Source organism: Diceros bicornis, chromosome 34, assembly GCF_020826845.1.
Source record: "Diceros bicornis minor isolate mBicDic1 chromosome 34, mDicBic1.mat.cur, whole genome shotgun sequence".
In the NCBI taxonomy this organism is placed as follows: domain Eukaryota; kingdom Metazoa; phylum Chordata; class Mammalia; order Perissodactyla; family Rhinocerotidae; genus Diceros; species Diceros bicornis.
The window spans coordinates 35,306,730-35,329,857 of NC_080773.1; the positions used below are offsets into that span (position 1 = coordinate 35,306,730).

The 23,128-nt window shown below is 47.6% G+C and overlaps 1 protein-coding gene across 3 annotated transcripts; it reads left to right on the top strand.

The window, feature by feature from the left end:
* Positions 1-1,844: 1,844 nt before the first annotated feature.
* Positions 1,845-22,864, top strand: LOC131397490 (zinc finger protein 264-like). 3 transcript variants are annotated; one of them, XM_058530444.1, is made up of 5 exons: positions 1,845-2,246; positions 2,344-2,545; positions 3,909-4,035; positions 15,589-15,684; positions 20,312-22,864. In XM_058530444.1, exons 2-5 carry the CDS (start codon positions 2,450-2,452, stop codon positions 21,946-21,948), a joined length of 1,956 nt encoding a protein of 651 aa, XP_058386427.1. In that variant the 5' UTR covers positions 1,845-2,246; positions 2,344-2,449; the 3' UTR covers positions 21,949-22,864. The 3 variants fall into 3 exon arrangements, with proteins under 3 accessions (XP_058386427.1, XP_058386430.1, XP_058386429.1); XM_058530447.1 differs by lacking the exon at positions 15,589-15,684; XM_058530446.1 differs by lacking the exon at positions 2,344-2,545 and having other exon boundaries at positions 1,846-2,246.
* The last annotated feature ends 264 nt before the right edge of the window (positions 22,865-23,128 follow it).

The following is a 23,128-nucleotide window of genomic DNA, read 5'->3' on the forward strand; positions in this document are numbered from 1 at the left end:
CCAGGCTATACTACCCAGTTATTGGATCAAACACTAATCCAGGTGTTGCTGTGGAGGTATTTTGCAGATGTGCTTAACATCTACAATCAGTTGACTTTTTTTTTTGTGAGGAGATCAGCCCTGTGCTAACATCTGCCAACCTCCTCTTTTTTTGCTGAGGAAGACTGGCCCTGGGCTAACATCTGTGCCCATCTTCCTCTACTTTATATGGGATGCCGCCACAGCATGGCTTGCCAAGCAGTGCGTTGGTGCGCACCCAGGGTCCAAACCAGCGAACCCCGGGCTGCCACAGCGGATCGCGTGCATTTAACCGCTTGCACCACGGGGCCGGCCCCAATCAGTTGACTTTAAGCAAAGGATTTTATTTTGTTAATATGAGTGGGACTTACCCAGTCAGTTGAAAGGCCTTAAGAGGAAAAGTGAGGGTTTCCTGAGGAAGAAATTCAGCCTCAAGACTGCAGCATTAGCTCTGGCTCCAGAGTTTCCAGCCTGCCCTCTACCTATGGAGTTTGGACTTGCCAGGCCCCACAATTGCATAAGCCAATTCCTTCCAATAAATCTCTCACATACATATTACGCATACATATATATGCACATACATATATGTACATACACACAAATAAAATGTGAATATCCTACAGGTTATCTGCAGAGCTCTGACTGATACACTTCTCATTCCTTGACCTAATTAACGTCCTGTCACTATACTTCTCTCTCATCTTAAAAAAATTAAATCTCTTAAGGGCACTTTCTGCACTCCGATTTCATTTCTCAATCCCACATGCGTCCTCAAATCATGAAAGGCGCCATTTTCTTCTCTCAGCTCTACAGTTATGAAAAAAAGTTACCAATGGTGACTTCTAAGCCTGGTTAATACACCTCTGGGTGGTCGTTAGAACCCCTAACGTGATTGTGTTGGTTTCTTGTCATCAACCACCCAATGAAGTCGGGTTGGTCCAGGGTTCATGCTCCGTCCACTCTCTTCTCCAGATTACACTCCTTCCCTTGTGATCTCACCTAGCATCATGACTTGAAATAACAATATACGCTAACAACTCCCAAATTTACATATCCAGGCTGGAACTCTCTCCCAGTGTTCAGTAATAGGTTGAAACGCCTACGTCACACACGCTTTGTGATCTCACAGACATTTCAAAGTGGCCATGCTCGAAACTGGAGTTTTGAGTTTTCCCCCAAGCTTCCTCCACTTGTGGCCTCCCCACCTCAAGGGACAGCAAATCCACTCTTCGGGGGATCTGGGCCAACTACGTGACTCAGAAGTTCACGCATCATATGAAGGAGGCTCCGGGTCAAAGAAGGCCCAGGAGAGCGCGGTCAGTGAGGCGCTACGCACCAAGCGGTCTTCCGGCATCCTACTCGGGAAGACTTTTAAGCTACTTTTTGTCTATTCCCCAGTACAGTAGGAGGTGACCGGAAGGCGAAGTCACCAGGTGAGCCGCGAGCCGAGGGCCCGGTTCCGCCCTTTGCACTGGCCCTGACCCTGGGCGAACGAACCTGCATGCCGAGCCTCAATTTCCCAGGCACAGAAAGCACGCGTTCCCCCACCCCTTGTTCCTTCTGAGTTGCGCCCTCCGTAAGGGGGCGGGGCCGGGCGGCTCTCGGTTCCTAGTGCGCCGCCTGCGCGGAGGAAGATAGTGCGTATAGTGGCTATAAGAAGATAGTGGGTATAAGAAGATAGTGGGTATAGTGAGGAAACTACACTACCCAGAAGGCTGTGCACTGTGCGCCTGAGGGGTGCTAGCCAATTACGGCCTGGGACAGGGGCGTTCCCTGCGGCCACGTACGTGGGCGGGACTTCCGGGTTTCCCAGGGAGGACGCCATTTGTCTCTGTGGTTCGGTCGCGGGCGGGCTTGGGTTGATGAGGGCCGGTTTAGCTCAGGTTCTCGAGCCTTTCGTCACGACCGAGCTGGGCAGGAGGATAGGAATCACCGTCGCGTCTTTGTTCGGGCCGCGACTCCGTATACCGGGCGTGTCCCCTGCTCGCTCGCCGGGCCGCAGCCTCTCGGGCCCTCTGCAGCCGCGCTCCCTCCCCGCCGTCGCCAAGGGCGGCGCCCTGGGTCTCGGGCGCCTTTTCTAGAAGGACTCGGCGGCGCGGAGTGCGACAGTCCGCCGAAGTCCCCGGGCGAGGCTGTGGGGGTCAGCAGGTCACCCGGTGTTCGCTCCCCCAGCGTCGCTCGACTCTCGGGGTCCCACGATGGCGGCGGCGTCCTCCGCTCAGACACAGGTAAGTGGACGGCGACTTCGGAATTCTTTTCTGCGAGGGCGGGGACGGTTCCTGAAGGGGCCGGGAGCCAAGCCGTCCACCGGGTTTATCTTCGCAGTTGTCGTGTTTCGGCACGCAGAGCTGGTTTACCGCAGAATTGATCCCCAGTCCTGAACGGTGTTGGGCTCTGACAGATGCTTCCTAGGTTGTGGAACGACTGAGTGATGCTTCCTTCAGGGGCTCCTATCATACTTGGAGTAAATCCCAACTCCCACCTTGTTCTGCAAGGATCTACGCTGGCCCACCTGTTCTTCCAACAGGTGCCCGTGGGTATTGGGGGAAGGGGAGACAGGGCTTTCCAGGCAGAGAGCAGTGTATGAACAAAGGCACGGTGTATTGGTGATTTAAGGAGGCCCAAAAGGGCCTGTGAGGTTGCGGTGGTTCTCCCCAGCTGTTGAGACATGTCTTGGGAAGGCGAGATTGTGTGGCCTTTGTAGGATGTTCCACCCGCCCTCAGCCAGGACAGAGGCTCTTATTCTCATGGCCAAAGCTTGTGTTGTCTTTGGCCATTTGTGCTTTCTGGTCCTGAAGTATCCTGGTCTCAGAGATAAGTGCTGTCAGAACTCAGGAAGGAAAAAAAGGCTAATGGTTCACTGGGGAATCTCCCTGGGAGTCTGGGAGACCAAGGGGACCAGGGGGTGTGGGGAGCTGGTCCAGGCCCTGCCATTACCCGGGTAGGTGCCACCCCTTCAGGTGCCTCTCCTGTGAGTTCAGTGGTGAGGTCTCTGCTTTTCTGTCCCTGTTCACAGAAGTATTTTCAGGGGTGACAGTAATGGATTGAACAGCGAGAGTTGGTGTAAATGCTTCACAACCTCATTACTATGTATTCACGTTGGTAATGGAGGAGTGTTGGTTTACTCTGTTAGACCCTGTGCTAGAGTAACCTGTGTTAATATATTGCTCCTGGTTTGTGAGACTGGAGACACCGTGAAGGGGTGGAGGTCCAATAGCCTCAGGACTTGGCATGGAGGTGATGAAATGTTGACCTCAGGGTCTGTGGGAGAATTAACGAAAACCTGAAAGCACTCCAGGTATTTGTCTAAATTTCACAACTGTTACTGGTGAAGTGGGAGCCGTTATTGTATTGATCCGGAAATCCAGACTCAGAGAAATGAAGTGATGTCTCCAAGGTAGCAGAGCTGACAAGCGTCGGGGTTTCCAGATTTTGGATGCCAACTACAGGAGGTTGAGTTAAGGACTGAGGACTGTTAGTTGCTTTAACCGGAATGTGAAGCCCTTGGCGAGAGGCAGGCGTCTAGCAGGACCAGTGAGGCTGGGGTATTGGTTCATTTACCATCATTGATAATATTATCATTATTTTCTCATTTTTCTGCTGTCCCAGAGCACTTACAATCTGCGTGTCACAGTCTACATGTCATTTCCATTGTCTTCTGTCATTTTCCGATGCCTGCTGCATGGGAAGCTTCTCTGTCTTATACTATTGTGTTATGTCCAAAGCATTGACCGCCTCCCCCTTGAGCCCAGCACAGAGTTCAGCTCTCAGGAGGTACTCGGTGATTAGGACCTTGATCTCTCTGCACCTTTACCAGTAATGTAGAGAGGAGCTCTGATCCCGTCCAACACCCCTAAGGCTAATGCTACTGCCTCTATTTGACTTTCCAGGTGTCTGTGACCTTCGATGATGTGGCCGTGATTTTCACCCAGGAGGAATGGGGGCAGCTGGACCTGGCCCAGAGGACCCTGTATCAGGAGGTGATGCTAGAAAACTGTGGGCTCCTGGTGTCTCTGGGTAAGGCGCCCCCACTCCACCATTGGGGGGACTTGCCACTTCCTTCATTCCAACCTCTGGCTCCGTCTCAGCTGGTCAAGAAGACCTCAGGAGCCCTCTCTCCCTCCTCCCACAGCTTCAGTCCTTTTCTAGACTCACCTCTTCCTGCCTGGTCTCCCTGTGTCTCTTTGGGCAAGAAACAGTTCCCCTTTGGCTCCTAGAAAGTGATGTAAGGAACCTAAAGGCAGGATTTCCGGTTGGGCCCTTTGAGTGACTGACATGAGAACTGGGAACCACCATGATTATGCCCTGGCTTCTGAGTCTCTTGTCCTGGCTTCTCTCTCTGGGTCTGCTCATGTCGCTGTCATTTCAGAATGGCTTTTTCTCCTCAGCGAGTTTGTGACAGGACTGGCCACCTCAGTCCCTGCCCTTTGTGGCCCCCAGGTTCCTTGTCTCTACTTCCTTGCATGTTTATATTGTTTCTCTTTCCTTCTCTGCTGCTGGGCTCTCTGGGGTGTCCCTTAGGCAGGAATGGCCACCCGAGCCCATACTTCCCTGAACCTCTGTCCCCAGTGCCCAGCACAGACTGGCCTCTGTCTGAGGTTCTTATTTCACGTTCCAGAGAGGGACCTGACTGAGCCTGGTTGGCTCAAGTGTCCCGTACAGCCCAGTTCACAGGGCTGTGAGTGCTGGGATGTTCTCCAGGAAGAGGGTGAGTCAGGCAGGCCCCAGGAGGCCTTTGCCTTCAGTGCCAGCAGGTATTGTTGGCACATAACCGAGTGTGATCTCGGTTATGGGTTATGGGGCTTCTTTATTCTCTTGTGCCTTCACGATCATATCTGGTTTCCTAAGTCCAGGACCGAGATCCTCTGCTAGCACAAGAGAAAAGTTAGAGAAATGCTTCTCAATACTCGGTGGTTTCACCCCCCTGGGAGACATTTGGTAATGTCTGCAGCCACTTTTGATTGTCACTCCTGGGTGGGGGCAGTACGGGCATCTGGTTGGTAGAGTCCAGAGATGATGCTAAACATCCTACGATGGACAAGACAGCCCCCTTCAACAAAGAATTTTCTAGCCCACAATGTCAGAGTGCCAGTGTTGAGAAACACCAGCCTAGATGTTTTTCAGCTTGAGGATAATCACTATAGACCACTCGATTTGAGGAAAAGGAGGGCTGTATGTCCAGGGGTCAGAGTAAGACATACCTATTTTAGAGAGCTGGAGTTATGTTGTGTGTCAGTGAAAATAGAGAAAGCAGAATTAGAAAAGTATGATAGGTTAAATTTTGTAAGGAAACCTTTTAAAATAAAAAGTTCAGCATCTGGTCCTGATGGCTCTTCACTTGCTCTCCCCGAGCTCTCTCTTCTCCCGCCGTGCTTGTCTCCCTGCTCTTTCCCCAGCACGTTTGCACATGCGCTTGCTGTTCTGTCTGCCTGGTGAGTTTCTTTGGCACTTCAGCCTTTCATACAGCCATCCCTGCTCAGCATAGTCACCACCTCACTCGGCTCTGTCCTGACCGCCACATCTCATGGAGGGTCTCCCCATCCTGCTCACTTTCTTTCACATTCCTGTTTAAAACCTTCTCGTCCAGTGGTTCTCAGGAGTGATGTTGCTGCCCAGAAGAAATTCAGCAATGTCTGGAGATATTTTTGCTTGTTACACCTGTGATGTGGATGCTACTGACATCTGGTGTGAGACCTGGGATGCCACTAAACACCCTTATAATGCACAGGACAGCTTCCTTTCTGTCCTCCAGACAAAGAATTATCTCGACCTAAATAATCATGCCAGGTTGAGAAACCCTGTTTCAGAGAGTGCCGAGACGCTTCAACAGCTGGCACTGAGAGAGACACTGAGGAAGCCATTCCTTTATTTATTCTCTTTCTGCTTCCTGTTGTTGTTGATGCAAAGTCTGGGTTCAGGACACCCCTTCTTCACTCCCCTACCCGCTCCAACTATTGCTACTTTCCCCTTTTCAAGAGAGAGAGTTGCCTGAGGCTCACAGCCCTGAGCAGGCAGCACGAGCCTGCTGGGCCTTAACAACCTCACTTTGATTGCAGGGCTGCATTTTCAGGGTGACCTGCCAGCAATGCAGGGGACTCAGTTTCCCATTTAGCAGAGTGACGCAAAATTCTCTTTTTTTGTTTGTGTGAGGAAGATCAGCCCTGAGCTAACATCCATGCCAGTCCTCCTCTTTTTGCTGAGGAAGACTGGCCCTGGGCTAACATCTGTGCCCATCTTCCTCCACTTTATGTGGGACGTGGCCACAGCATGGCCTGACAAGCGGTGCATCGGTGCGCGCCGGGGATCCGAACCCCAGGCCACCAGCAGTGGAGCGCACGCACTTAACCACTATGCCCCAGGGCCGGCCCCCGCAAGATTCCTTTTTTGAAGAGATCTAAGAAAAATAAAAAGTGGGTCACTTTTAAGAAAAGTAGTTACTACTGCTGTTTGAGCACTGACCACATGTCAGGTGTGTTCAGACATTGTTCATGATCCACTCATGTAATTCTCACAGCATTCTCACTATATCAGTTTGTACCTGTGGGATTTCACTTTATGGAGGTGACTTAGTAACCGACAATGTGGAGGGGTAATGCCAGGGAAAGAACAACTTACTACGGCTCTCTCGGGAGAAGGGACACACTGTGTCTCCCAGGGTCACATAGGGAAGCACAGCGTTGGCCAGGAGGAAAACCAGGATTGAGGGGAAAGAAAGCATGACCCAGAACATTTATGGGGGTTTCTGTGGGAAAGGCACGGTAGGGCAGGGGACAGCTTAGAACTGACTCCTTTGAATATTTCTGGTGGTCTTTGGGGTACTAGGGGCTGTCCCCGGTTGTCTGGAACCTGGATTTGGGTTGATTTAGGGCCAGGAAATATTGGCTTGGTATGTGAGTTAGATGAGGTGGGTGGGGTGTGGCTTTGGATTGTTGGTTTGCATGTGAAAGGTGTGCTCCAAGAGAAATTGTTATGCTAGGGATTAGCTAGCCCTGGGAGGGGTAAGGCCCACCGGCTGTCAACACATTGTAAAATAACAAATTTTTTAAAGGAATGGTTAAATAATTGGTCCTTCAATGTTTTGATATCATGTTAAGGAAACTTCAGAGTGATGATAGTGGAGATTTTTAGAAAGTACTGCATAAGTTGCCCTAAAGAGTATAGAAAATATTTCATTATGAGAGTGGAAAGGAGGAACACAACAAGTAGAGACACAGAAAGTCCCTGCAGGCCAGGCCCATAACTAAGTTTCCTGTTTATATAGCGTTAGCCAAGAAAATCAATCTGAAGTTGTTGAGGATGTCACACATCTTAGTGGCGTTGTAAAGTGCGCTAAAAGTATGAATTTTATGTATGCGTATATATATGTACACACACACGTGCGCGTGTGGTATTTATGTGTAAAAGTAAAAAACTTCTTTTTCTCTACTCATGACATCGAATGTATGGGTTTTCCACACCAAGCAGTTCTGACACTACCTGGAGTTAGCACAGACCCCACAAGACAGCCCTTCCACCTCCCACCCACCCATTTCAGATGCCAGTCACAAGTCCAGGTTGTCACCTGTCCTGATCAACCAGCTATAAATCAGAGGTTCCCATGACCCCTTCCTCAGGTTCAGTAATTTGCTAAAGCGACCCACTGAGCTCAGCAAAGTGCCTTACTTGTTATCTGTTTATATAAAGGATACAAATCAGAAACAGCTACATGGAAGAGATGCATAGGGCAGGGTCTGCAGGCTGGGGCGCTGAGCTTCCGTCCCTTCTCCAGGCTTGCCACCCTCCCGGCACCTTGATGTGGTCACCAACCTGGAAGCTCTCTGAACCACTTGAGTTAGGGTTTTTAAGGAAGCTTCCTTAGGTGGGTGTGATTGATGAAATCACTGGCCATTGGTGATTGAACTCAACCTCCAGCTCCTCTCCTGTCCACAGAGGTCAGGGGGTGAGGCTGAAGTTCCAACTCTCCAGTCAGGTAGTTGGTTCCCCTGGTGACCAGCCCCTCCTCCTTAGGGGCCTTCCAAAAGTCAACTCATTAACATTAACTCAGATGTGGTGGAAAGAAACTTGTTAGAAATAACAAAAGATGCTCCTTTCACCTTTGTCTCTTCTGAGGACAAAAACCAAATATAACAAAAGATGCGGGCCATGGTGTAGCAGTTAAGTGTGCCACGCTCCGCTGCTGGCAGCCCGGGTTTGGATGCCCGGGTTTGGAAGCCCGGGTGCGCACTGACGCACCACTTGTCAGGCCGTGCTGTAGTGGCCTCCCACGTAAAGTGGAGGAAGATGGGCACGGATGTTAGCCCGGGGCCAGTCTTCCTCAGCAAAAAGGGGAGGATTGGCATGGATGTTAGCTCAGGGCTGATCTTCCTCACACACACACACACAAAAAAAGATGCTTCTGTTGCTTAGGAATTTTGAAGGGTTTTAGGTGCTATGTGCCAGGAATGGGGACAAAGACCAAGTGTATATTTCTTGTTATATCACGGTGTATAACCAAGGGAAGGAGGTCATGATGAGAGCTGGGGTGATAGTAGGAGAAGGCTTGGGAGAGTGGGTGCCCCTCTCTCCAGGAATTTAAGGGATTGATTGATATGAGGCAGGTGCCTCCCGGGGAAAGCAGTAATCTCCATTAATTTTTAAAATGTCACAGCAGCAACCTCTGTCAGATTTTCCTTTGACAGAAGGCAAGAAATACACCAGGATCATGGGCTAAGAAAGTAGCAGCAAGCTCAGGAATGTAATAGAATTCCTAATATCAAAAGGAGAGAGCAGAAGGTCCCAGGTCTAATTGCTGTCCCAGGAGAGGTGGTCCTTGGGCGACCGTGGTGTGAAGGTTTTAGTGTCCCCGGTGACGTCAGCTTCATCGTTGAGGTCTTGTTCTGGGACAATGTTGCCTGGATATGGGACTGGGGTACCTCTCCAAGTGGGTACCCACTCGAGTTGATGTGGGCCTCAGCCTTTGCCATGTTAGGTTGAGACAGTGGTTTACTTGTAGGGTTTGGGCCTCCGAGCTGTAAGCCAACAAAAGAACCCGGACCAGTAGTAATAAAACCAGCAGTTATCAGAATGGTGTGAGGCTGCACATCAAGGTTTGGTTTTTTTCTGGGGTTCTTTTCTTTGTTTGTTTTTTAAGTTCAGGCTCAGATAGGTTACATATCAGATGAGCAGCTGCCTGGCCTGTGGGACAATCCATGGTTAATAGGTCCTAGGAGAGTTTGCTCCCTCAATCTGGCCTCCAGCATTCATGGGATGGTGACAAACTTGAAATTGTGTAACTGTAGGGGGAGGCATTTTGAAGGGCCTCATATAGAATGGGTTTTTGGATACATGGAGGTGAGGCCCATTCGCCTTCAAGTATAGGGAAGGGCAGTGGGAACCTGAAGGCTCCCAGAAGGTTAAAGTGAGTGTGAGATTAAGTAGGCCAAGGGCCTCAGACCAGAAAGATTGAGGCTGGGGGCAAGATAGAGACCGTCTAGGGGTTTGTTTGTCAGGTTGGAATTTGGAAGCTGGAGGAGAGCATTATGTCTTTTCGATAAACCAGCTGTTTGGGGCCTGTGAGGGCCAGGAAAGCTCTGTTGAATGCTTCTTTCAGGAGCCCAGCATTGTGTAACTTGAGAAGTGAAATGTGTGTCTTTGTTATTATCAGTTAAGTCTCTAACTCCGAAGGGAATAAGGAGTGCCCTGACAAGGCCTTGTATGTGTAGAGACTTGTGATTTTGACTTATTTTGGGGTAACTGTGAGTCAAGAGATTCCCAGAGTTCTTTACCCTGAAGGGGACAGTTTTTAGGCAATGACCCATGCGTTTATGATGAACGTGAAGATGGGGCCATTTGTTGGTCAGGGCACCTGGTGCTAAGATGACCCTCGGAAGTTTGGCCAAGTGTTGTTTCTTTCTTTTTTTTTTTTTTTAAATATAATTTTATTTATTTATTTATTTTCCCCCCAAAGCCCCAGTAGATAGTTGTATGTCATAGCTGCACATCCTTCTAGTTGCTGTACGTGGGACACGGCCTCAGCATGGCCGGAGAAGCGGTGCGTCGGTGCGCGCCTGGGATCCGAACCCGGGCCGCCAGTAGCGGAGCGCATGCACCCAACCGCTAAGCCACGGGGCTGGCCCCGAGTATTGTTTCTTAAGCCCCATTTTTTATTTAGGACATCATGCCTAAGGGATGGAAAGTAGTAACATTCCACTGAGCTCCATCACGTATGGTGGTTAGCAGTGTCTTTCTTATAGTCCACGAACTCCCATTATTATTCACTAAGTTAATCCCAAGGGCTCCCTGGGTAGCCAAGGGGTCTGGGGGAGAGGTGACCTCCAGCACCCTGGCATCTGGCAGAGGACTGAGTAGAGGGGAGGCCATCCCTCCTGCAGATGGAATACACGCGAGGGCCCAGGTTGGGTTCTGTCCTGTGTTGGGGCTCTGGTAGCTGTGTGAGCCTGTGATGTGCTGTTTCCATGACCCACCTGGGTGTGGGGGTCACAGCGCAGGGTCTGTGAGAGCCTCTATTTCCAGGAGAGCCTAGTGTGTAGTTAGTCCTTGTCGTTTTAGTAGTGTATAGTACGAGGCTGAGGGGGACAGTTTCTTCTGTCAGAAGCCCTGGGGCAATTTAGGGCCATCATAGGGACTCGGAGACTGCAGGAAGAGAGGTGGTCAGTGCCTTTTCAGTGAAGGAGTCTCCGAGGGCACTAATGGGAATGAATGTTCAACGTATTTTGAATAGATCTTAGAGCCTTTGTTGGAGGGATCCCCATTGAAGGTGGGCTGATTTGTAAGTATCAGTATCAGTGAGATTAAGTGAAATTTATAAATGAGGAATATGTTGCCACCAGGCCCAAAATAATACTAAATAGCATTATTGTCTAAAACTAGTCCCCAAAAGGACTAAAAGATGTTGGACTTACATATCCATAATGAGTATGTCAAATGAGTCTCCTTGGACAAGGCTCTCGTCAGTGTCAAGTCACCTCTGTGCTCCCGGAGAAAGGTGGGCGCAGTTGAGATCTTGTGTGCAGAGACTGTGTGTGATGGCAGAGCTACTGAGCTAGCCCACAGGTAGCCTGGAAAAGGGGTCCTGTTTCCCTTCCCACGGGAAGGAGACTGGCTGAGAGGCTGTTGAAATAGGCCCCGGACAGAACATATTACCCAAGTCTATAAGCACAAAATAATTACTGGTTGTCGACTGGATAACATTAGTAATTTTAATGATATTGGATATTGGGTATGTGGACTGTATTAGTCAGCTCAGGCTGCGTTTACTGTGTGGCTTAAACAACAGAAGTTTATTGTCACACGGTCTGGAGGGTGAAAGTCCCAGATCCAGGTGCCAGCAGATCAGTTTCCGATGAAGATCTCTTCCTGGCCACCTTCTTTCTGTGTCCTCACCTGGCCTTTTCTCTGGCTGAGCCAGGCTTTCTGTTCTATAAAGACACCAGACCTGCCACATTAGGGCCCCACCCCCTGACCTCACTTAACCTTAATTACCTCCTTAAAGGCCCTATCCCCAAATATCACATTGGGGGTTAGGGCTTAACATAGGAAATTTAGGAGTCACAGTTCAGTCCATAACAGGGAGCCTAATGGACGAGACCACAGTGCTAAGGTTGTGGTAACCTACCAGGAGGTGCCCTTTATCTTTCCGAGGTTTAAGAACAGGCACAATAGGGCTGTAAATGGAGAAGCAGCAGTGATAGTCACCCCTTTATTAATTACGTTTTATACAGTAAGTTTTACTTTCCGAAGGCCCTTTTTCAACTTATGTTGAGCCTATTAGCTATTTTAACTGGGGTCTATAGGGTCCCATTTTATCCAGCCAATTTGTAAGTGCCAAAAATTTATTTAATAGTGTATTGTGTCAGAGCATCTATGCCCAGTAGGGGGCAGTGGGTACTATGACTATGGGAAATTTAGGCAAGGCTACAGTTAGAATGAGGCATACCTATTTTTGCTATTTTATATTTAGTAACTTTTATTTATTTATCGTGAGGAAGATCAGCCCTGAGCTAACATCATGCCAATCCTCCTCTTTTTGCAGAGGAAGACTGGCCCTAGGCTAACATCTGTGCCCATCTTTCTCCACTTTATATGGGACGCCGCCACAACATGGCCTGACAAACAGTGCATTGGTGCGTGCCCAGGATCCGAACCTGGGCCGCTGGCAGTGGAGCGTGCACACTTAACCGCTACACCACGGGGCCGGCCCCCTGTATTTAGTAACTTTAAAAAAAAAATTATTTTATTGAGGTCATATTGGCTTATAACATTGTGTAAATTTCAGGTGTATGTTATTATATTTCAGTTTCTGTATAGGCTGCATCATGTTCACCATCAATGGTCTAGTTTTTATTTGTCACCATACATATGTGCCCCTGTATATTTAGTTACTTTTTAAGATTGGGGAGTACAATGTTTAAATTTAGTGAAATTCCAACGTATAGCTGTATTTTGAGCCCCAGTATTAAGTTCATGAAGTTTGTCAGTTGGTGCATTTTAGCAAATTCTGAAGTTAATTTAGAACCTATATTGTAGAGGCACAAAACCAATCAGTTCCTTGTTTTGTGTTTGTAATGCCAAATTTTTTAGTATATAAATTTTATTGTATTTATGCTATATACGCAATTATTATCTAATTTGTTATGTAAATTATGTGAATTTTTGGTATATAAATTTTGGATTTCTGGCTGGGTCCAATTATAGACAGTATTTTAATTTAGTTACATGTTGTATATTATTTGGATTCCTTGTATTTTTCCCCCTGTATCTAGGGGTTTGTTTTTTGTTACTGTTTTTAAATCAATAGTCTAGAACGAGTATTCTGTTTGCTAGACCTGGCATTTGCTGGGTACATAAGCTTTAAAGACCCCTCCCTTTTTTTTTTTTTCCTATTGGGCTTTGGCCCGCTGAAGCCTTGGTTTTTATTTTGTCTCTTGCTGATGAGAGGAAGGTGGGAGGGGCCTGGTCTGGCAGCAGCCTCCCTGGGATTAGTACCCCCCGTTTTTCTTTTTTTTTTTTTTCCCTTTCCAAACAAAATCTTTTTTTTCTTCCTCTTTTGTTTGGTCACCTCTTTTTCTCCAACCATTTTTCTTTCTTTTATTTAGGTTATTTACCTGATAAGCTCCTGGCAGTCCCAAGTGGCCTGTGCTGAGTGGCGGCCTCCCTTTCTGGGGTGTCCCAAACAACCGCACAGGGGCCGGGGCTTACATCTGGGAGAGCAGTGGTTGTGTGACTGATTGTGTGAAGGTTTGGTTTGAAGGAGGAGACTCTTAGAATGCTGATAGGCAGCAGCACTCAGAAGCACCCAGACACATTGGCCAGAGGATGTACAATCTCAAATGAATTGAGAAACCACCTCAGTTTCTCAATGGGAAGCAGGAACAAGATACTCCATTATAGTTGAACCGCCAGTCTCCAAGGGTGGGATCCCTTGTACCCTGCTGGGTCGGGGGACAGACTGCCTCAGCAGTAAGGCAGCAACAATAACAAGACTGGCCCTTGAAGCAGTTTAAGCCTCGTCTGTGCCATGGCATCTGTGAGGAGGGCGCCCCACGCCACATCGCCGGTGCATCCCTGTATTGCACCAGGGACCAGTGCCTAGACCCTTCACCAGGGAGGCCCTCTTGAAAGGACAGGCCGATGCCATCAGTCTCCTATAGATGGGAGGGAGAGTAACTCATTGAGCAGCCACCACTGACTTCAGGGTTGTTGGCACACTTCCATTCCCAGCACACTCTCTGGGGGGACCTTAGCTTGTACAACAGCCAGTTATCCTAGATGCCCTGGGGTCACTAGCCCAGAAACTTGGTCTCCTGACCACAGAAAATCAGACTGATGGGATCATCTCTTCCAGATAAGGTACCAAGTGGGGAATGACAGCCCTTGAAGACTTAGATGATCACACTTTTAGACTACAAAAGGGACCCGAGGAGCACTCCTTCAATACTTTACTTAGGATCGGAAAAAAGACTTAGATCAATGAAGACACATATTTTGTCTTATATTATTCCATTGATTTATTCAATTTTAAATGACGTGCATTTAAATAGCTTGGCATGTTCCTTGGGATATGGTTACACCATATAAATATTAGTTTTTGACTTACTATTAGCATTAAAAATTCCACAGCAATGTGGCAGATTGATTAAATACCTGGATTCAGGAGCCACAGTTTAGTGAAGTCTTCTTAGGCAGTGACATTTGAGCTGAGACCCAAAGAGTTCAAGTTAGCTAGATGGAGCAAGGTGGGGAGAGAACAGCGTTCCATATAGAATGGCCAACATGTGCAAAGGCCCTGAGGTCACAGGGGGGAATGACACCTGACAGAGCTGAGGGAAGGTCTCATTCACCTTTCTCCCGCCCCATCACTGAGTTCTATGCTGGGCATGTAGCAGACATGAGTGTGTGTTTACTAAGTGACAACTAATGAATCCTGGGCTGCGTGCTGCGGTTCAGGATCTGACAGAGGAGCCTTCTGTGGGACCTGGTGTCTCTCTCAATGACTTCTCTATAGACACCTTGTGTCTTTTTTCCCCCTACATCCATGTTTGGCTGCGTGTGACGGAGCAGCTCAGTCTTCATCCTGAAGGAAATTTGTTGTCTCACCTAAGAAGTTTAGACGTGGGGCTGGCTTCCGGGTTGGTGGGTACCAACCCAGTTCCCTGTTTCTTTGCTTCCTCTCCTTGGTCTAGGTCCTTAGGCAGATTCCTGCACAAAAGCCCCAGGATGCTACAAGACAATGGGAGCGGCAGATCCCTCATTCAGCCATCCTGGAATAAAGCTTTCTCCTCACAGAGTGGCTGGTGTGGGTCACCTGCCTGCCTCAAACTATTGGTGATTGAGGAATGCCACTGGCAAGTTGGTGGAGACAAGGCTATTTCAACCCTCCCTTGATGCCAGAATCGTCTGGGGAGGTTCTTAAATCTGCTAACATCCAGGCCTCACCTGCAGAGATTGCTTTCAGTTGAATGTGAGCCAGACATCCCAGGAGGTTTTCATTCACAGGTGGTTGAGACCCACTTACTTGAATTAGTAAGAAAATATCTTTCAGGGCCGGCCCCATGGCTTAGCGGTTAAGTGCACGCGCTCCGCTGCTGGCGGCCCGGGTTCAGATCCCGGGCGCGCACCGATGCACCGCTTCTCCGGCCGTGCTGAGGCCACGTCCCACATACAGCAACTAGAAGGATGTGCAACTACGACATACAACTATCTACTGGGGCTTTGGGGAAAAAGAAAGAAATAAAATCTTAAAAAAAAAAAAAAAAAAAGAAAATATCTTCTGGAAGGGGGATCATATTCCTTGGCTTCCGTGACTACAACTCAATACACTGGGAATCTGTGATGAAAGTCAGAGGGCGTAGGTGCTGTCTACACAGCCAGCGTTACTGTCTAAAGTCTTTGGATCCCAGTGATGGTGTTTGTGCCCTTAGTTTCTGAGTCGCAGGTCAGTATTTTGTTTGTGTGGATGGGAGCAGCTCTATTCCGAGGTCTGGTCCACATCCTGAAGTCCCAGACTAGATTGAGAAGTTTTGTTTCATTTCACAAAAGCCCTGTGTGTCCTCTTTCCTTCTCCATGAACAGGGTGTCCTGTTCCCAGACCTGAGCTGATCTACCAGCTGGAGCACGGGCAGGAGCTGTGGACTGTGAAGAAAGACCTCTCCCAAAGCACCTGTGCAGGTAGGAGCCCAGGTGTGGGCAGCTGGGAGAGCCTGCAGGCTGGAGACCTGGGGAGACCACTGGCCGTGGTTCCCTGGGGAAGCTTCTTGTCGTGGCCTCTGGTGGTTTGGACGCCATGGAGTCCTTTGGCCCATGGGCCTTCTGTCCTCCCAGAGAGCAGAGGTGTGAGCTAAGATCTGTGTTGGGCCCCAACTGCTTGGGCTGAAAGCCTGGCTTGCCAATCACCTGCTCTGTGGATCTAGCAAAGTTGCAGGATCTCATCGTGTGTTTGTGTATGAGTTCGGCTAAGTTAAAGCTAGCTACCGTATCAGACATACTCCAGGATCTCGGTGCTCAGCGTGTGGAAGCTGGTTTCCTCACTCACACCAAGGTGCATGTGGGTCAGCAGGCAGGGACCCAGGTCCGTTGTGTGTTAACATGTGGCTTTAAGGTTGTCCTGACACCCTCCAGCTGGCAGAGGAGACTGGAGAGGGGCAAGGGAGATGTCACACCCACTCCCACAGACACCAGGTCCCCTCACATCCCACTGACAGGAACTAGGCATCTGGCCTCACTTGGGTGCCTGGGGCTGGGAAAGGAGGCCGAGCTGTGTGTCCAAGGAGAGGAGCAAAGAGTTGGGTGAGTGTGGTCTGCTACTCTCACTGTGTTCCAGAAAATGCTAGTAATAATAGCTTCTATGTCACTGGGTTGTTGGGGATGTAATCACGTAGTGCATTAATGCAGAAAACTGCCTAGCACAGCCTCTGAGCCATCATGACAGTAAGCTGTTGGTGTCATTCCTGTCACATTGGTCGGAATAAAGAAGGTGTCTCACGTGTCCCTCTGCACTCTGAGGAAAGGGCCTTTCTTCCTCTCCTGGTCCCTCTCTCCAGCTACACTCTGCCTACCCCCTTCCCACCTTCTCCATCCACCCCTCCTCTGAGCGTCAGTCAGAATCTCAGAAGCCCTCCCTTGTTCTCTGTCTTTCTGTCCCTCCTCATTGGTAAAACCTCAAGGTGACATTTGACCACCTCTGCCCCCACACCTGGACTGCTGAGGGCATTGGGGCTGTCGTGTGTGGTGACTGGTGCCACCACAGAGTCATGTTCTCTCCCCTCTATTGGTGCCTTGGGCTGCTTTGTCCGTTCTCTCCACAGCCCCTCAGAATCTGTTCTAGGCCTTCTGCCCTCTCCTCAATCCCACATCTCTACTTGAATATCTCAAAGGCACCCAAAGTCAACCTGCCTGGCAAGGACCCCCTATGTTGTTCACTCCTCCCACCTCCCAAGTCTGAGTGATTGGTTAGACGCAGGTTGGAAGACTAGATACAGCCTCAGAGAATTCCTCACACCTCTACCTCCACCACTCCCCATATCCTACCATCCAGACAGCTACCACTTCCCACAGATGTCTCAGCATTTGGCTAAGGATCTGTCAGCAAGTTTTCATGTTGAAGGTAAAGTCTGTCTCCTTCTACTGTGTGATTTAGACTGTCATGTCTGTGGCGTCTCCTTTGACCCAGCAGGAGAGGTTTTGGTGCTGGCCATGGCCAAGGCTTGAGCTAGAGTCTAGACCACACCTTTTCAGGGAAATTCTTTCTTCAGTTATATTCTGCTTGTTTTGTAACTTGATCCTTTCTCTATTCAACATAAAAATATTCTGAAAGTCCTTACAGTTGAAGAAAATAAATAAAAAATGCGCCTGTCTCACATTGTATTCATCCCCTCTCTGGGGCATTTAGTTTCTTACATCTTTTCAATCACAAACACTGCTGCCAAGAACATTCATGTCTGTTGGTCATCTTGCACATGACTAGGGGTGTCTGATGTTCCTCCCAGTGAAATGGATTATAGGCTATGCAAATTTTCAAGTTTACACAATAACTGCGATTGTTGTCTAAAGAGGCTGCACCAACTTACTCTTCCACCTGGACAGAAAGGAGGTTCCATGGATCAGATCCTGTCCACTAGTTGATATTCTGAGGCTCCTTAATTTTTGCTTATCAAATGGACACACGGTTGTATCTGATTTGGTCTTGATTTGCATTTCTCTCATTGTTAAGCTCCAGCACCTTACCATATGATTTTAGGTCAGTCTGTATTTTCTTCTTTGAAATGTCATTTTATGATGAATGCTTATTTTTCTGTTGACTTGTTTGCCTTTTGATTTGTAGGGTTTCTTTGTACATTCCTGATACTTTTGTCAGTGATAGATGTTGCAAATATAATTTTCTACTATTTAATTATCTTTTTACTCTTTAAAGTATATTTTGTTGAGTGGAGAGGTTCTTATTTTAGTGTAGTGTAATTTATGACATTTCTAAATTACTAATGATTTTGTGTCTTGCATAAAAATCTTGCTTTACCCCCAATATCAAAAAGATATTCTTGTTTATTTTATTCTAAAAGTTTTAGAACTTGGCATTTGACATTTGACTCTTCAATTGGAGGTGGAGGTCAAGTAGAGTGTGAGATGGGAATGCAGTGTATTCATTCCCAGCGTGTCACCAATTTTTCTAGCTCCATTCACTGCACATGCTCTCCTTTTACCACTGAGCCACTCTGCCTCCTCCGCCATCTACCAAGACTCCATATGTGTGTGAGCGTATCTCCTGAGCTCTCTCGGTTCTGTTTCCATTGCCTGTTTGTCTTCTCTGTGCTGGTACTACAGTGTCTTAAATCTGTAAGCCCATGATACTATTATCTGGTTAGTTAGGTACCCTTCTCTGTATTCTTGCCTCTTTGGCCTTTAATACAAACCTTACAGTCAGACTACCAAGTTCCACAATAACCCAACTGGCACTTTACAGGGAATTGTATTGAGTTTATATATTCATTTGGGTGGACTTACTGGTTTTATATTATTTAATTATTCACTGCTGTACCTCTTTAATGTCTTCAAGTAAAGTGCTATCATTGTCTCCATCTAGATTGTGTGTATTTTGCTAGCCTTTTCACCAAACTGTTCCTCAAGCATACCAGACTCAATATGTCCAGCCCAGTCCTGCTCACCTCCTGCCTTATGAGCCCTGTCCTGGGAGTCCTCACTGTCACCCAAGTCAGAACCTTGGGGATCAGCTTCCCCTCTGTTCCCACCTGCCCCTGGATTCTCATCAGCACTGTGCTCGCATGTTCTGCAGTGCCGTGTACATTCTGTCTTCTGAGGCTACAGTGCCCCTCCCACCTTCTCTTTGTGGCAACTCTTATGGTGCCAGTAGGACTCAGATCATGGGCTCCTCCTATTGGAAAACTCCCCTGATCTCTTCCTGCACAGAATTAGCCAAACTCAGAGTTAAGGACACAGAACTCTAAGGCTGCCAAGTCTGCCCAGGTCTTCTGACACCAGCCAGAAGTTCAGAGATTTCCCAAAACCACTATCAGGTTCGATGATTTGCTAGACAGACTCACAAAACTCCCTAAAACCTTCTATACTCACTGTCATTTTTATTATAGATAAAGGATACAAATTAGAAGAGATGCAGAATGTGGGGCTGGAAGTGTTCCAAACACGAAGCTCCCGCGTCCTCAGCAGCTCATTACGTCCTGGTGTTGATGTATGGCAGGATGTGGGTGGAGTTTTGCCAACGCAGGAAACTCTCCAGAGGCTGGGTATCCAGAGTTTTATTGAGCCTTCATTACCTGAGTACGATTGATTGAGTCTTTACCAGTGGGACTCAGTCTCCAGTCCTCCTTCCCTTTCCAGAGGTCCAGCTGATACCTCATGACTCAAAGCCCCACCTTTCTCATTGCGTGGTCAGTCTTTCTGATGCGGCCAGACCTTACCCTGAGTCATCTCCTTAGCATAAACTACCTAGGGCCCTACCATGAATAACAGGCATTCCTGTCACTCTGGAGATACCCAGAATTTAGAGGTTACTTATTTGGAGTTGGTACAAAGACCAGACTTCTCCTTGGGGGAAGTTAATTTCGCATTACACACTTCGTGGCTTCTCTCAGGGCTGTGTTAGATGCCCTTTCCCAGTGTTCTTTTTTTTTTTTTTTTTTTTTGTGAGGAAGATCAGCCCTAAGCTAACATCCATGCTAATCCTCTTCTTTTTGCTGAGGAAGACCAGCCCTGAGCTAACATCTATTGCCAATCCTCCTCCTTTTTTTTCCGCTTTTTCTCCCCAAAGCCCCAGTAGATAGTTGTATGTCATAGTTGCACATCCTCCTAGTTGCTGTATGTGGGACGTGGCCTCAGCATGGCCGGAGAAGTGGTGTGTCGGTGCGCGCCTGGGATCCGAACCCGGGCTGCCAGTAGCAGAGCGCAAGCACTTAACCGCTAAGCCCTGGGGCCGGCCCCTCCCAGTGTTCTTGTAGCAGCGTGGGATGTCTTCACTCAGAGGACACTCAAAACACAGCATCATTATTACTCTGTCCAGCCACGTCCAATCTGGAATTGTGGTGGTACCTTCACTTCAGATCCTCCATCTCCTCTTCCAGCCTCTCCCCCCGCGTCTCCCTTTCAAGGTCTCAACAGTCCAAAGACCAGGAAAGAAAGAAATTGCTATCCTGGGATTTAGAGGTAGCAAAACATAGCAGACACAGAGGCAATATTTTCATCTTCATTTTTTTCACTGAAATGCTGATTTTGTTTCTTCTATCTTGGCATTACTAACAGGCCCTGTTGTATACTGGCTTTCTTTCAGGTGACGAAGGAAAACCCAAGACCACAGAACCTACCACTTGTGAGCCAGCCCAGTCTGAGGGAGTCTCTCTCCAGGAACAGCTAACACAAGGAGCCCCAGGGGACTCCCAGGTGGGCCAAACCAAGGATCAGGAGGGGCCATTGGAAATGCAAGAAGGAGACTTGAGACCAGGGATAGACCCCTGGACGGAGAAGCTCCCTGGGAAAATGAGCCCTGAACGTGATGGTTTAGGGACAGCTGATGGTGTATGTTCATGGATTGTACAGGAGCCTGTCCCTCTGGGAGGTGCTGTTCTTGACCATGACTCATGTGGATCAGGTAAAGATCCCATCATTCGGGAAGAGGAAAATATCTTTAAATGCAATGAATGTGGGAAAGTTTTTAACAAGAAACACCTCCTTGCTGGACATGAGAAGATTCACTCTGGAGTGAAGCCGTATGAATGCACCGAGTGTGGGAAAACGTTTATTAAGAGCACACACCTCCTTCAGCACCACATGATCCACACTGGGGAGAGGCCCTATGAGTGCATGGAGTGTGGGAAGGCCTTCAACCGAAAGTCATATCTTACACAACACCAGCGGATTCACAGTGGAGAGAAGCCTTATAAGTGCAATGAATGTGGAAAGGCCTTCACCCATCGCTCCAATTTTGTCTTGCATAAGAGGAGACACACTGGAGAAAAATCTTTTGTGTGCAAAGAATGTGGGCAAGTCTTTCGACATAGGCCGGGATTCCTTCGACATCACATCATCCACGGTGGCGAGAATCCCTATGAATGCTTCGAGTGTGGCAAGGTCTTCAAACACAAGTCATACCTCATGTGGCACCAGCAGACTCACACTGGGGAGAAGCCCTATGAGTGCAGTGAATGTGGGAAAGCCTTCTGTGAGAGCGCAGCCCTCATTCACCACTACGTCATCCACACTGGAGAGAAGCCCTTTGAGTGCCTTGAGTGTGGGAAGGCCTTCAACCACAGGTCATACCTCAAGAGGCACCAGCGGATTCACACTGGGGAGAAGCCTTTTGTGTGCACTGAATGTGGAAGGGCCTTTACCCACTGTTCCACTTTTATCTTGCATAAAAGGGCCCACACTGGAGAGAAACCTTTTGAGTGCAAAGAATGTGGGAAAGCCTTTAGTACTAGGAAAGACCTCATTCGGCACTTCAGCATCCACACCGGAGAGAAGCCCTTTGAGTGCATGGAGTGTGGAAAGGCGTTTAACCGTCGGTCAGGCCTCACGAGGCACCAGCGGATTCATAGTGGAGAGAAGCCTTATGAATGCATGGAGTGCGGGAAATCCTTTTGCTGGAGCACAAACCTGATTCGACACGCCATTATCCACACTGGAGAGAAGCCCTATAAGTGCAGTGAATGTGGAAAGGCCTTCAGTCGCAGCTCATCTCTCACTCAGCATCAAAGGATTCATTCTGGGAGAAACTCTGTCAGTGTAACAGAAGTGGGAAGACCGTTCACAAGTGTACCAACCTCAGTCACCCTCCGAGAACTCCTTTTGGGGAAAGACTTTTTGAATGTAAACACCGAGGAAAGGCCTTTGGCAGAGAAAACATCTACCACAGCATCTGATCGTACATACCAAAACCAAAGAGAAACCCCACAAGTATCTTCACTGTGAGAAAATCTTTTGTTGCAGATCATTACTTGTCATGTAAAGGCGTGTTTTAGAAATTGACCCAGCCTCTAGAGCCTTATCCTGTATCTCAGAATTCATCCATGAGGGAGAGACCAGTGCTTATTGTACACCAAGGATAACCTTCAGCTACATCTTTCTCCTTAGTTTACACTGCAGTGTTATCTCAGGAAGTCTTTTTACAAGGAGGAGTGGACTTAGAAAAGAAAATGAAATGCAAACACACTTTGTTTGAGACTTCTCTATCAAGTCTACAGCACTTTGTCATGGATTCCTTAGTTTACTTGGGGCAAGGGGAATGTTTCAGAAGCAAATGGCCTTGACCCTTTATGTGTCTTGTATGTACATTCATTGCTGTCCAGTGTCAGGAGAGTTAGAGAGTTAAGGGAAGATATTTTAAGGAGATAAGGATACACGAATGAGTGGCACATTTTATTGCACCAGTTAAGACTATTTAAGGCTTTGATTTTTAAAAGACAAACCATTCTTTGTGTGGTTTTAGACACTTAACACTCCAACTTTTTGTTCGCAGTCTATTGTTTAATTTCTGCAGCTACATGGTAAATCTGAAAATTGAGTAAAATGATTCCTCTTTATTTTTATTTAAAATTGATTTAGCTTTCCTAGTTCCTTTGACTTTCCATATAAATCTTAGGATAAGTTTGTCTATTTTTACAGAAAATCTTGCTCTCATTTTGATAGAAATTGATTTAAATCTGTAGATCAATTTGTTGAGAATCATCATGAACATAGTACATGATATACTGCATTTATTTAAGTAATTCTTGATTTATCACCATTTTATAATTTTCAACAGAGAGGTTCTGTACGTTTTTGTTAGGGTTTGTATCTAGGTTTTTGGAGGGTTTTTTTTTTTTTTTTTTGAGTTATAATAAATGGCATTGATTTTTAAATTTTAATTTTCCACAGGATCTTTGATAGTATACAGAAATATAATTGCTTTTTGGATGTTGTTTTGGTATCCTGCAACCTTGCTGAACTCACTTATTAGCCATTTCTTTGGATAGAATCTGTGGGTTTTTTTTATAGAAATGTCAGCTGCAAATGGAGACTCTTATATTTCTTCCTTCCCGGTCTATATATTTACTATTTCCTTTTCTTGTCTTACTGCACTAGCTGGGACTTTCACTATGATGTTGAATAG

Bases quoted from the DNA above. Each gene is read 5' to 3' on its own strand.
- LOC131397490 (XM_058530444.1), top strand. From the start codon at position 2,450: ATGCTTCCTTCAGGGGCTCCTATCATACTTGGAGTAAATCCCAACTCC. The intron at 2,546-3,908 runs GTGCCCGTGGGT...TTGACTTTCCAG, and splicing joins CCCACCTGTTCTTCCAACAG to GTGTCTGTGACCTTCGATGA. The intron at 4,036-15,588 runs GTAAGGCGCCCC...CTCCATGAACAG, and splicing joins TGGGCTCCTGGTGTCTCTGG to GGTGTCCTGTTCCCAGACCT.